The sequence below is a fragment of the Salmo salar genome, chromosome 19 (assembly GCF_965601325.2).
Source record: "Salmo salar chromosome 19, fSalSal1, whole genome shotgun sequence".
Taxonomy (NCBI): Eukaryota; Metazoa; Chordata; class Actinopteri; order Salmoniformes; family Salmonidae; genus Salmo; species Salmo salar.
The window spans coordinates 66357087-66371975 of NC_138309.1; the positions used below are offsets into that span (position 1 = coordinate 66357087).

At 42.5% G+C, this 14889-nt stretch overlaps 1 protein-coding gene across 1 annotated transcript in view; it reads left to right on the plus strand.

The window, feature by feature from the left end:
• Positions 1-14889, plus strand: part of lrp2b (low density lipoprotein receptor-related protein 2b) — a 125649-nt gene that overhangs the window by 28394 nt on the left and 82366 nt on the right. Inside the window, exons 17-28 of the mRNA XM_014158653.3 lie at positions 626-818; positions 1088-1213; positions 1692-1822; positions 3001-3138; positions 3778-4056; positions 5280-5522; positions 7816-7938; positions 8237-8353; positions 8630-8826; positions 8941-9121; positions 13873-14121; positions 14448-14656. Of these exons, the coding sequence (XP_014014128.2) occupies positions 626-818; positions 1088-1213; positions 1692-1822; positions 3001-3138; positions 3778-4056; positions 5280-5522; positions 7816-7938; positions 8237-8353; positions 8630-8826; positions 8941-9121; positions 13873-14121; positions 14448-14656 (2186 nt within the window). The remainder of the gene's footprint in view (positions 1-625; positions 819-1087; positions 1214-1691; positions 1823-3000; positions 3139-3777; positions 4057-5279; positions 5523-7815; positions 7939-8236; positions 8354-8629; positions 8827-8940; positions 9122-13872; positions 14122-14447; positions 14657-14889) is intronic.

Below are 14889 nucleotides of genomic sequence, written 5' to 3' on the forward strand. Positions count from 1 at the left end.
TAGGGTCAGGTCCTCCCTGTCTGTATAATCTTATTCATTATGATCTAAAGTGGAAAATGTATCCTAGATCAGCGCTCCTATTCTGAGCTACCCAGGTCTGGCTGATTGCGTTCTGTCATGTCCTGCCTTTACCACAAGGTGGCAGTAAAGTTTGCAATGTGTTGTACCGCAATATCAGATCTGTTTCAATATTCACATTAGCGTACTACTTAGAATGAAGTGATTTATTGGACATGCATTCTAAGTGAGATGTTAGTATAGACATAGAAAAATAGCTTCCTGTCTTTATGCACATAAGTGATTTTGTTGTAAGGAAAAAGATTGAACTGAAGTAGTAGAAGGCTAAAGAGGACTTTACACATTAGACTTTACCTTTACACCTTCTACATTGCTAGTTTAAGTCTGCATTGCTACCTTAAAGTGATTTATTTCTCCAACTCCCTAATTCTACTCTTTCATTTACTACAACAAGCTTCATTGAAGTTACTGATACGTAAACATTCCACATATCTGTTTTGTTCTCTGGTATTAAAAATGAAAAATACCACATCCAATTGTCAGGCGCTGGACAAAGAAAACATAAGAGTTGTGGACATTACATTTTATTTAATGTTTTGTTCTCCAGACACAGAGATCCTGACAGGCTACAGGGTGGGCCATGCGGAGTCCATGGCGTACGACTGGACCTCCAAGGTCCTCTTCTGGACATCCAGCTCCTACAGGGTGGTGGTGGCCTTCAGAGTGACCGACAAGTCCAGGCGGGACATCGTGACAGGCCTGAAGAGCCCCAGGGGTCTCGCTGTGCACCCCAGTGCCGGGTGAGAACCAGAATTTTTACTTAAATGTAATCTTTATTTATCCCGGTTAGTTTCATTGAGAAAATCTATTTTTGAATAGCGACCTGGTCCAACCAAGACAACAGCAGGGGGAAATAATGTTTCAGATAAATCTCGGACATAGCAACACACCATAAACAATTTAGGATCAGTTTTGCCTCAAAGACCACAGTGAATAAGAATACAGGGACAGGGGGTGGGGGTGGGGCTTTCTCTCTAGACAGTCCAATAACAAAGATATTGGCCCACAGATATCTATTCTGGACTGACTGGTACCGGCCAGCAGTGATCATGAGGTCCTGGACTGACGGCAGCAACGCTGTTCCCCTCATCAACACCACACTGGGCTGGCCCAACGGACTCACTATTGACTACGTGTAAGGAGGAATACTACACACATCTGTTTGTTTAGGTGTTTCCATGCGTCCCAATTTTCCACCCTTTCTGCCCAATCATACTCCACTCGAGTGATTGCCGATGAAGACTTCCCTTCATGGATTTAAAAGGAAAGGACTGGTATGAGAAGTAAAGCGGAAACTGCCTCTAGCCCATGCCTTTACCAATCCAATGCTTTTAAATGTAAGGGGAAGAGTGCACAAATGCACACTTTTCAGAGAATTGCAGGTCGTCCCCTAAGATTTCACTCCAGCTCTTAAAGTAATGGGCGCTTCCTTCCCAATTTTAGTCAGTTGACACGTTTTTAAAACAACTGGAAGTTTATATGGAATTGATAAGATCTCTGCTAGCATGTCACAGGAATACTTATCTCATCAATGTAAAAGACGCATAGCTGATTCCTATGATTCGGCGCCTAAATAACAACCTGATCTCCTCTGACTTGGTTCCGGTTGGCAGGAATGACAGGCTGTATTGGGCGGATGCCCTCCTAGACCAGGTAGGCCACGTGGGCATCGACGGGTACGACAGACAGATGTTCTCCAACATCGGGCAGATCACCCAACCCTTCTCCATCACTATCCATGCAGGTGGGCACAGTCAGATGAGCCAGACTCTTATCTTTATTTGTGTAACTGTGAATTGAACTACATGTACATTTACATGTTCAAATGTTTGCATGTGAGTTACAAGTAGCATCTTTTCATTTAGTTTATTGGGGGGGTTGACTATGGATCTGTCTCCATCCATTCATACGTACGTTAATCACACACAATATCTCAGAGACCATGACAAAACTTGAGTGAATGGTGCATCTTGCCATGAAGATCTGACGTTTACAAAATTACACTGATTGGCCCAAGGGGGTTGCCATAGTAATCATCTGAAATCTTTGAACGAGCGTATCTCCTGTCCCGTTTGAGCTACAGCCATGAAATATTATACATATATGCAGAACCCTCATGAGTGGCAAGTTCCCGTAAGGACCTACAGTATAAGTTTTAAGGCACTGCATCTCAGTGCTAGAGGTGTCACTACACACCCTGGTTCGATCCCGGGCTGTATCACAACCGGCCGTGATTGGGAGTCCCATAGGGCGGTGCACAATTGGCCAGCATCGTCCGGGTTTGGCCGGGGTAGGCCGTCATTGTAAAATAAGAATTTGTTCTTAACCGATTTGCCTAGTTAAATAAAAAATAAGCTCTGCCTATTAGATTTTCAGAAAATGTTTGTCCCCCACAAAACTTTGAACAAACAAATAATTGACATTCAGATTTAATAAAAAAAATAACTACATAGCACAATTTCGCAACAGCTCTGACACATCTACATGTGAAATGAATGTATTTTCCCACATGCCACTAAGTTTGTTGTCTTTCCTTTATCCTGTAATGCATCTCCATATCAAGCGTGGAATCTGTTCTCTGACATCCCATCCATTGAGAGCTATCAAGTTATGATTTCCAACGAGGGAAAAAATACTTTAATTTCTCTCTCTCCCATTAATCCACACAACATAAGTTTTAATAATTGGCACTAATTGGACCAAGCGGGGAGCTGCAACATTCATGATTACTGTTCCTTTTGCACATTTTTCTCTTTCACTTTTTCATCTCTCTCTACCTCCCTCTTTCCCTTGTCTTTCTTCTACTCCTCTCTTTCTCTCCTTGTTCTCCCTCTACTCTTTCCCTCTCTCTCTTACCCTTCCTCTCTCACTCTCTATCTCTCTCTCCCTCTTCCTCTCCCTTTTTCCCCTCTCTTCTTCCAGATTACCTGTTTGTGTCAGACTCGAGGACCAGGTCGGTGTTCCGGATGCGGAAGAGGGACGGGGGTGAAATTACCCCTATCCGAAAGGGAATCTCCGGAATCCTGAGTGTCAAGGCTTACACAGCTGACCTTCATGGCAGTGAGTGAAAAATAAGCGATTTACAAACTATTTTGTTTTGTGAATAGAGTTTATGCATCTAGTACGCAAAATTAGCATTAGCATTTAGGTTACTCGTGAAATGTCATCTCTACTAGCCTGGGTACCAGTCTTTTTAGCTAACATTCCACTCTTTGCCACTCCTGACAAATGACATGAGTGGTAAGGAGTGTAATGTTAGCTAAAAAGACTGGTACCCAGGCTAGTAGAGATGACATTTCGCGAGTAACCTAAATGCTAATGCTAATTTAATACTGCCGTTCAGTTAAACCACCTTATTTTTTTACCACTATATCCCTAGTTAGGGGGCTGGTGAAATAATGCACTGCTAAACTACAGCTGTGCTGTGTCTTTTACCATTGTTCTTTTAAAAATCAACCGAGCCTCAAGTCACACAAGTTAAACACAGACATTGCTGTATTGATTTGTGCTTATAAAAGCTTTGGACTTTGTTCTGCAGCATTTCATCTGGGTGTTATAAACCAGACACTATTTCTCTCTCTTTCTAATAATAAAATAACACATGGGTTTTAAAGACCCAAATATGTTTCTGCATGTCTTTTTTGCACATCTGTTTCTCGTCTTTCGATGTTATATTAATTTCTCCTCTCTGCCTCAAAGTGTTCAACAGCCGGTGCAACATGGTACCAAATGGCCGCTGCAGCCACTTCTGCTTCCCCGTGCCCTCCTCTAGCCGCGTGTGTGGCTGCCCCTATGGCATGAAGCTCCAGGAGAACCAGAGGGACTGCGTGAAGGATGACTCAGTCCCCCCTATAGACACCAGCTGTGGAGACTACTCCTTCCCCTGCGACGGGGGCCGCTGCATGCCCAACTCGTACCGCTGCGACGGGGTTAAAGACTGCATGGACCAGACGGATGAGGCCAACTGCACTGACACAGGTGGTGGCACTAGAATGCACGTTTGCATCCTGGCAATGTGACTAAAACGGAGGCCATCTCGGTCAGGGATTCTTTTGTTTTATATCTCTATGAGTGGGGGACAGTGCAGGTATTTTGTGTTTAAGTGGGAGTGTGTGAACTTACATGTGCAAGATTGTTTGTGGTTTTCATTAGTGTGTGTGTTTATGTGAAATAATGAAAACTGTACGAGCGTGTGTCAAAGTGTTGTGTTAACATAGAAAACCTGTTTGTGTGTGAGATAATCAGCATCTTGTATCGCAATTTAAGCGCACCTGAATATAAGCCGCACCCACTGAATTTAAAAATATATATTATTTTGAACATAAATAAGCCGCAGGTGCCTACCGGTACATTGAAACAAAGTAACTTTACACAGGCTTTAACGAAGCACGGCTTGTAACAAAAATAAATAGGCTTTAACGAAACACGGCTTGTAACAAAAATAAACAGGCTTTAACGAAGCACGGCTTGTAACAAAAATAAATAGGCTTTAACGAAACACGGCTTGTAACAAAAATAAATAGGCTTTAACGAAACACGGCTTGTAACAAAAATAAATAGGCTTTAACGAAACACGGCTTGTAACAAAAATAAATAGGCTTTAACGAAACACGGCTTGTAACAAAAATAAATAGGCTTTAACGAAACACGGCTTGTAACAAAAATAAATAGGCTTTAACGAAACACGGCTTGTAACAAAAAATAAAAAATTAGCAGTAAACAGTAGCCTACCAAGAAAGTCATTGGTCACTATCTTCCTCCTCCTGTGCACTGAAACCACTGAAGTCATCTCCTTCGGTGTCGGAGTTGAATAGCCTCAGAATTGCTTCATCCGATATTGGATCGTTTTCATTGTCGCTCTCGTCACTTTCATCCGGAGGCAAATCCCCCGCTGAGCCCTCTTCAACACGCAGCAGTCCAGCCTTTCGAAACCCGTTGATGATAGTGGATTTTTTGACAATGCTCCACGCTGTCAGGACCCACAAATTTGAAAGCGGGAAAAATCCATATATTAGCCACGTCATTGTTTAAGCCGCGAAGTTAAAGCGTGGGGAAAAAGTTGCGGCTTATAGTCCGGAATTTACGGTAACTGTATCCTATCGTGCTCCCAAAGCAAACAAACATAGACAACCCAACAAGTTTTACCTATGTCCTCCTCTTCATGCTTCTATCCTCTTCTCCTTCCTTTACCTGTTTACCAGGCATGACCTGCTCCCCGTGGGCGTTCACCTGCGACAACAAGCACTGCATCCTGTCCAGCTGGCGCTGTGACGGCCACGAAGACTGTGGCGATGGCTCAGACGAGGTCAACTGCCCCACACGTCTGCCCTTCACCTGCAGTTCAGAACAGTTCGCCTGCACTGACGGCAGCAGATGCATCCCCAAAGCCTGGACGTGTGATGCCGACAAGGACTGCAGCGATGGCTCGGATGAGAGAAACTGCAGTGAGTAAAACTGTGAGGGGGCAGGATTGTTAGGGGCGGATAGAGTTTTATAAACATACTGTTACTTAAGTGTATCACTAGTCAAAAAATCCTATAGGATTAATGATTTTGTCACCTCTATCAGATTCCTATTGGAATTCATTTTTTCCTATTGGAAATCAAAAGTAATCCTATTGGATCCTATAGGATTAACACAATCCTATTGGATTTTGGCACCTCTATCAGAATCCTTTTGGAATCCTGTTGGAGTTCTTTTTTCCTATTGGAAATCAAAAGTAATCCTATTGGATCCTATAGGTTTTGTCAGATTTTGTCACCCCAATCAGAAGTGTTTTCTTAATTTAACACATTAAGTTATAGTTTGTTCTCATTTGTTCCAGTACAATACAATAATGTAATTGACAACATTTTTAGTTGATCGGAAACAACAGTTCTATATTAATTTCTGTTTTATTCACCACCACAATATGGGAGAGATTCAAGTGTGTTCATTTGAAGTATGACCACCAGTACAGCACACCTTTTTCGACAAAATACTCAGTTATTTGATTTGATTCTTACTCATGCAACTTGTCTTTGAATTAGACATTACAATGTGACATACAATACTATGTACAATGTTACAATACTATGTACAATGTTACAATAACACAAGAATGTAGGGGGTTTCCCCATAGAATGCACAGCATCTTCACATTTCTTATATGTAAATAAAAAAAAATCTGAATCAGATAAAATCATATAGGATAGGTTCCAAAATATGATAGGATTTTGTATTGATTCTAATAGGATTTTTTTTCATTCAAATCCTATAGGATAATTTGACTAGGGATATGTTTACTTGCCTGACGACTCATTCTTCCGCTGCTATATGTTGGCTACATACTTAAATCTGAGACTGCCATCATTGAAGTCGTTTGTGTTGATGTCAAAATGAGGGGTGTTGTACAAACCAAATTAATCAGTGATTGGATCATCTCTAACCAATCAGTGTATCAAAGCCAATGATGAATTTTCTAAATGCTGCTTTACCAAGGTGTGTTCAACTTCTGACTCTGGCCGAACCCATATGTTTCTGGGACCAATCAGAATGGTTAGAATGTGTTTGCGTTGTAGAAATGGTCAGAGAGGTACTCAGATCCAGACTCATTGCGGACAAGAAATTAACATCCGTTGGCGTGGCGTGGAATTTGGGTAGCCAGGAAAATATTTCACAGTATATGATTGCTTTGCGAAATTCTACTGAACTACATTGTTGATTTGTGTGTTATTTTATTTGAAGTGGTAGACTCATCAAGTCCCGACTTTTAAGTAATTTCTCAAGCCTTTACCCTCTCATACATGTAGCAAACAGACATGATGTTAAAGCGAGTTACATTTTTTTTAAATAAACTAAAACGTGAACTATAAGGATTGACCTCTGTCTTAATAAATCTGTCAGGGATTGTTCTGCCATTGAAATCCGTGGACGGGCCTTTTTCAGGTCGCCTTTAAGTCCTAACTGTTTAAACTTTTTTTGGGCTGAGATTTTTCCCTGGATGGAAAAACACTTAATGTAAACTTAAAGCTGCAGGCGACCCACCATATTAACATAGAAATGTGAATTATAGAGCTGTCATTCTCCTTGAAAGCAAGTCTAAGAAGCGGTAGATCTGTTCTATGTGTGCTTTTACTTCGATTTTGTACACCAGCTTCAAGCTTCATATTTTTGATTATGGAAAATATATTTCACAGGGGTTTAGATGGTACGATTATTCTCTACACTATACTTGCTTGTTTTGTCACATAAACTGAAATTAGGCGAACTATTTGAATTTTCACAACCAGGAAATGGCAGAGCGATTTCTGCATAATGCACCTTTAAACGACTATACCAGATATAAAGTATGTAGAAAATATAATGGACCTATATATTTTAACTACCAATCTCCACAATAAAAGCTAGACAGTCATGGAGTATTGAAAATTCCAAAAACAATGAATTTAGAAGTATATATTTTGTTATTATGTTTGAGTAAAAGAACATAGGATTAGCCATGCATGTAATGGCAGGAAATTTGCTTAAAAACTGCACCATTTTCTCTCAACTGCATGGCAAAATGTATTGAATTGCAGGAAATAATCTTAAAAATGCAAACATTTCTCTTCACCGCCAAGATGGGATGCCTCTGAAATTTCTCTAAAATTCAGCCGTGTCGATGGGCCAACCGTGCCCCCTGCCACACCCGTGTCACGTCGACCACCTAAGCCCCTTTTTGATTCAGAAAAAACCCTGCTCTGTCTCTTCTGACAGACGGGACCATCGCTACGTGTGAGCCTGGGTACTTCTTCTGTCCCGACCACCGCTGCATCTACAGTTCCTACGTGTGTGACGGAGACCAGGACTGTATGGATGGCTCCGATGAGAAGGACTGTGGTACGATGAGTAATCTAAGACTATCCTCCTCCGTGTGCTCTGTCACTGGGACATATAAGAGAGAATTAGTTATATTCAATAAGCTTCTATTTCTTTTTAATAAGCTTCTATTTCTTTAAGTACTCTTGTTAATCTAAGTTTTGTATTTTGCAATATTGTGCAATGTTTTTCCCCACCCTTTCTATTTCTAAACTATGCTCTTTTTTGCCTCTCATTTTTCTACTCTCCCTTCTCCTCCCCTCACAAATCCCCCTTTCCATCTTCTCCTTTACCACACCTTCTCTTCCTCTCCTCTCAGAGTTCTCTTGTTCATCCTATGAGTTTGCCTGTGCCAGTGGTGACCAATGTGTCAGTAGCATCTACCGCTGCGACGGGGTCTTCGACTGTAGGGACCAATCGGATGAGAGCGGCTGTCGTAAGTCAACTCTACCTGCTTCCTGTAGCATCATCCTGGGTTGACTCAGATTTCAAGTCATATGACAAATTCAATTTAGTTTTTCCCGTAGGAAAAATAATTGCTTTATACTTCCTAACTTTGAGTAATGCTGTGTTCTAATTTTATTGCAAGGACTTATCAAGCCAAATATTTATGCTTATCTGAGATTTAATCATATATTAATTGTATCATATTCTGCCCTCCAATGTCCTTAATGGACTCCTCAATCAACGTGTTCATTTCTTACGTCTGCAGCCACGCGAGGACCTGGCCTCTGCCACAATGATGAGTTCCAGTGCCAGACGGACGGCCTGTGCGTGCCCGACGAGTGGGAGTGTGACGGGCACCACGACTGCGAGGACGGCTCTGACGAACACAACTCGTGCCCGCCTGTAACATGCCACATCAACTATTTCCAGTGCGCCAACGGCAACTGCATCTCTCCGAGCTGGGTGAGTGAGTGTGTGAGTGAATGAAACAAGTGAATTCATTAATTTTGATTAGACAAATTCTAAACACACGGGAGTGTATCGACTTGTTTCCATTGTGGTCATTGTTATTATCAGGTGTGCGACGGCGACAACGACTGCAGGGACATGAGCGATGAGCAGAACTGCCCCACGCCTCCTTTCATGTGCCCCTCAGGCCAGTGGCTGTGCCCCACCGGCCAGGTGTGCATCGTCCTAGGGAAGGTGTGCGACGGACAGCGGGACTGTCCCAATGGAGCTGATGAGTCACCCCTCTGCAGTGAGTGACTGTAACGCTAGGGCGTAGTGGGTGCAGAGTCAGGAGCAGGAGGCAGAGAATGCAGGGTAGTGTTATTTATTCAACACACAACGGCAAAACACAAGCCGCCCCAACAGCGAACTAGAGCGCACACAAAAACCAACGTGCCCAAACACATGGGACAAAAACAGGTCGGCGCAACATACGCACTCGCACCTCAAAATACAAATGAGCGTGCATACACAAGCAATACAGCAAATAAATAATCTAAAATACAAATGAGCGTGCATACACAAGCAATACAGCAAATAAATAATCTTTCACACAGAGCAGGCGGGCCTCCTGGCTAAAATAGCCCAGCTAATCAGCCCAAACCAAAAACAGGTGCACACAATAAACGAAAAGGGGGAAAAGGGAATCAGTGGCAGCTAGTAGGCCGGCGACGACGACCGCCGAGCGCCACCCCAACAGGAGGGGGAGCCACCTACGGTAGGAGTCGTGACAGTGACAAGGACGTTTCTAGTTTACAAGTAGTGTATGACATGTAATAACTTTCAGGTACACAAGTGAAGTCACTATGAAACATACCTGCACACTGTTGAGTGCTCCCGCAGTGTTAATGTGCAAAGTTTTGACCTGAAGGTAGTTGCTGAGAGATGAATGCTTTTTGAGTTCGGTTCGGTTTCGGTTAGATTAAAATATAATCACAGAATTTTCTTTTACATTTACATTTACTATGCATTATGTAGGTTGAATGCTGTAACAACACAGAATAAAAGTATTAATTAAAGTCCCATGAGGGTAGTGACAGCCCATTACTGCTTATCACTAAGTGATATGACTTTTATAAGTAATACTGTATTAACCATAATTTATTCACATTACTTTTATAAAATATTTCAGTTCTGTGCATTAAATTTGTTTTATTTATGCATTCTTCTATCTTTTCTCTCTCTCTATGTGTCTGCCCCACACAGACCGCACAAGTAGACTCGCAATGGAGTATGGGCATTGTAGTTAATTCAATTGAAATCAAAATTACCACATTTTCTGCGCTAAACTATGTAGAATATATGCCTGTTGGAAACTACAACTCACTACCACACTGAACAAAAATATTAACGTGTTGGTCCCCTGTTTCGTGACCTGAAATAAAAGATGTACAAAAAGCTTTTTTCTTTAAAATGTTGCACACAAATTCATTACATCCCTTTTAGTGAGCATTTCTCCTTTTCCAAAATGATCCATCCACCTAAAAGGTGTGTCATATCATAAGAATCTGACTAATCAGCATGATCATTACACAGGTGCACCTTGTGCTGGGGAACAACAAAAGGCCACTCTAAAATGTGCATTTCGGTCACACAACACAATGCCACAAAGTTTTGAGGGAACATGCAATTGGCATGCTGCAGGAATATCCACCAGAGCTATTGCCAGAGAATTTAATGTTAATTTCGCTACCATAAGGCGTCTCCAACGTCGTTTCAGAGAATCACAACCGCAGACCACATGTAACCACGCCAGCACAGGACCTCTACATCCGGCTTCATCACCTGCAGGATCGTCTGAGACCGCCACCCCAACAGTTGATGAAACTGTGGGTTTGCACAACCAAATCATTTCTGCACAAAGCCGTCTCCGAGAAGCTCATCTGCGTGCTCGTCGTCCTCCCAGGATCTCGACCTGACTGCAGTTCGGCGTAGTAACCAACTTCAGTGGGTAAATGCTCACCTTCGATGGCCAATGGCACACTGGAGAAGTGTGCTCTTCACGGATGAATCCCAGTTTCAACTGTACCGGGCAGATGGCAGAAAGCGAGTATGGTGTCGTGTGGGCGAGCGGTTTTCTGATGTCAATGTTGTGAACAGAGTGCCCAATGGTGGCGGTGGGGTTATGGTAGGGCAGGCATCAGCTAAGATTGCATTTTATCGATGGCAATTTGAATGCACAGACTTACCGTGATGAGATCATGAGGCCCATTGTCGTGCCATTCATCCGTCACCATCACCTCATGTTTCAGTATGATAATGCATGGCCCCATGTCTGTACACAATTCTGGAAGCTGAAAATATCCCAGTTCTTCTATGGCCTGTATACTCACCAGACATGCCACCCATTGAGCATGTTTGGGGTTCTTTAAATCAACGTGTATGTCATAAGCGTCGAAAGGATTAGACCAAAGCGCAGCGTGTTGAGTGCTCATCTTCTTTTAATAACGTATAAAGTGAACACTTAAACAAAAATAACAAAACGACAATCGACAGTTCCGTAAGGTACACGGACTATACGAAAAAACAACCACCCACAAACCCAAAGGAAAAAACAGGCTGCCTAAGTATGGCTTCCAATCAGAGACAACGAAAGACACCTGCCTCTGATTGGAAACCATACTCGGCCACACATAGAAAATGAACATAGAAAATGAAAACTAGAACAAATCCCCATGAAACAAACCAACCCCAAAACACACAAAAACAACACCCTCTGCCACGCCCTGACCATACTACAATGACAAATGACCCCTTTACTGGTCAGGACGTGACAGTGTACGACAGCGTGTTCCAGTTCCCGCCAACATTCAGCAACTTCGCAAAGGCATTGAAGAGGAGTGGGACAACATTCCACAGGCCGCAATAAACTGCCTGATCAACTCTATGCCAATGAGATGTGTCGCGCTGCATGAGTCAAATGGTGGTCACACCAGATACTGACTGGTTTTCTGATCCACGCCCCTACTTTTTTAAAAGATATCTGTGACCAACAGATGCATATCTGTATTCCCAGTCATGTGAAATCCATAGATTAGTGCTTAATGAATGTATTTCAATTGACTGATTTCCTTTTATGAACTTTAACTCAGTAAAATCTTTGAAATTGTTGCATGTTGCGTTTATTTTTGTTCAGTGTACATCGCACAGTTCGGGCTTGATCTGATTTATTTCTAGAGAAACTGAGCATTGAGCTCACAATATATATTTTTTTAAATAAATGGTATTCAAATAATTGAACTGACATAGGTTAATTAGTTGTTTAAAAATGCTCAGCACTACCTGAAGGTCTTAGTCAAGCTGACAATGATGTTACACGCAGTTGTCTCTGACTTTGCCTGTCTGTTTCGGTGATTACAGTTGTATTCATTTGAACATGAAAAATACAAAATGAAAGAAATTGCTCAACAAGACAAGTGATGGGGTGTAAATAGACATTACTGACCTGTCTCTTGAAAGGTCACGTTACGTGTTCTCTCCCCTTCCCTAGGGTATATTGACTTGCACCTTCAGTGTTGATGTTAAGATTGACATGTGATATAACTGCCACGGATGTTGAGTGAAGACTTGTTTTAGTCTGTCCATGTTAGGTGAGGGTGCCATGCAATAAGTATTAGTGGTACTAGTGTGACTTTAACATGTGACAACATACACTATATATGCAGAAGTATGTGGACACACCTTCAAATTAGTGGATTTCAATTAGTGGATTTCAGCCACACCCGTTGCTGACAGGTGTATAAAACCGAGCACACAGCCATGAAATCTCCATAGACAAACATTGGCAGTAGAATGGTCTTACTGAAGAGCTCAGTGGCTTTTTCAGTGACTTTTCACCGTCATAGGATGCCACCTTTCCAACAAGTCAGTTCGTCAAATTTCTGCTCTGCTAGAGCTGCCACAGTCAACTGTAAGTGCTGTTATTGTGAAGTGGAAACTTCTAGGAGCAACAACGGCTCAGCCGCAAAGTGGTGGGCCACACAAGCTCACAGAATGGGACCGCCGATTGCTGAAGCGCGTAGAAATTGTCTGTTTTCGGTTGCAACACTCCCTACCGAGTTCCAAACTGCCTCTGGAAGCAACGGCAGCACAATAACTGTTCGTCAGGAGCTTCATGAAATGGGTTTCCACGGCTGAGCAGCCGTACACAAGCCTAAGATCACCATGCGCAAAGCCAAGCGTCGGCTGGAGTGGTGGAAACGCGTTCTCTGGAGTGAAGAATCACGCTTCACCATCTGGCAGTCCGACGTAAGAATCTGGGTTTGGCAGATGCCAGGAGAATGCTACCTGCCCGAATGCATAGTGCAAACTGTAATGGTTTGGGGCTGTTTTTCATGGTTCGGGCTAGGCCCATCAGTTCCAGTGAAGGGGAATTTTAACACTACAGCATACAATGACATTCTAGACGATTCTGTGCTTCCAACTTTGTGGCAACAGTTTGGGAAAGACCCTTTCCTGTTTCAGCATGACAATGCCTCTGTGCACATAGTGAGGTCCATACAGAAATGATTTGTCGAGATCTGTGTGGAAGAACTTGACTGGCCTGCTTAGAGCCCTGACCTCAACCTGATCGAACACATTTGGGATGATTTGGAACGCCGACAGCGAGCCAGGCCTAATCGCCCAACATCAGTGCCTGACCTCACTAATGCTCTTGTGACTGAATGGAAGCAAGTCCACGCATCAATGTTCCAACATCTAGTGGAAAGCCTTCCCAGAAGAGTGGAGGCTGTTAGAGCAGCAAAGGGTGGACCAACTCCATATTAATGCCCATGATTTTAGAATGAGATGTTTGACGAGCAGGTGTCCAGATACTTTTGGTCTAACATTTAATATGTTTAAATATTACGTTTATTTAACAGGGACACATACTGTAATTAAAACATAACTCTCATGGAGAAATGTGATGCATTGTACTAGATTTAGCTAAACAGGTCATTTATATCTACTGTCCCTGAGCAGGTGAACAATAAACATGCCTCTGTGTTTGTTCCTCCATAGACCAGGAGGACTGTGCATTGAACAACGGGGGCTGCAGTGACGGCTGTATCCAGGGTCCTTTCGGAGCAGAGTGTACCTGTCAACCAGGCTACCAGCTCCTCAACGACTCCAAGACCTGCGACGACATCGACGAGTGTTCCATCCCAGGCTGGTGTAGCCAGCAGTGCTACAACGAGAGAGGCTCCTTCCGCTGCTCCTGCTCAGACGGCTACATACTAGAGGCCGATAGTCGCTCCTGCAAAGCCACCGGTAAGGGTGCAAGCTGACATTTTAGCTGTTCGTTCATTGCTATTTTTTGGGGGGGGAAATTGCACTTCGAAAGAATATATTTATCTTTATAATTTTGAGGTGAAAGTGATGTGATTATTTTGACATTACAGTAAAAAAAAAAAAAACGAATCCCAATAGTTTTTATTGGCGAATACTAAGTAAGATATTGTTATGGAAACATTTTAGCCATGTAATGTTAGCAAATATTTTTATTACAATATATTGGTATAAATCTAAACGCTAACTCCCTGTAATCTATTGTGAAATACTTTTCTTGTATTTCCTACTTATTGGTTTACCCGCAGACCCCACAGCAGCCACGCTCCTAGTTGCCAAGCGCAGTCAGATCATCTCCAACAAAGTCAACCTCCGACCGCCCCTCATCCACCCTGTGGTCAGCGGTTCCGACATCGTGACCGTTGACTTTGACCGCTTGACCGGCAGAATCTACTGGGCCGACGCCTCGCTGAAGAAGATCTTTACCTCCTTTCAGAACGGCACGGACAGACGAGAGGTCTGAGAACATGCGTTAGGAACACGCTGAATGATGGTTATTTTTTTGGTTGTTGCTCCAAGAAAATGCCTTCGTCCTGTTTTTAATAACAAATATAGTTATTTAATATACATCAGAATGCTGTGCCTTATTATGATTCTTAATATTTCATCCATATTAACACAATATAACAGTATGACCTATATGACGTGCTGAAACTCCAAAATACTGTGTGTTGTAACGGCAAGATTTCA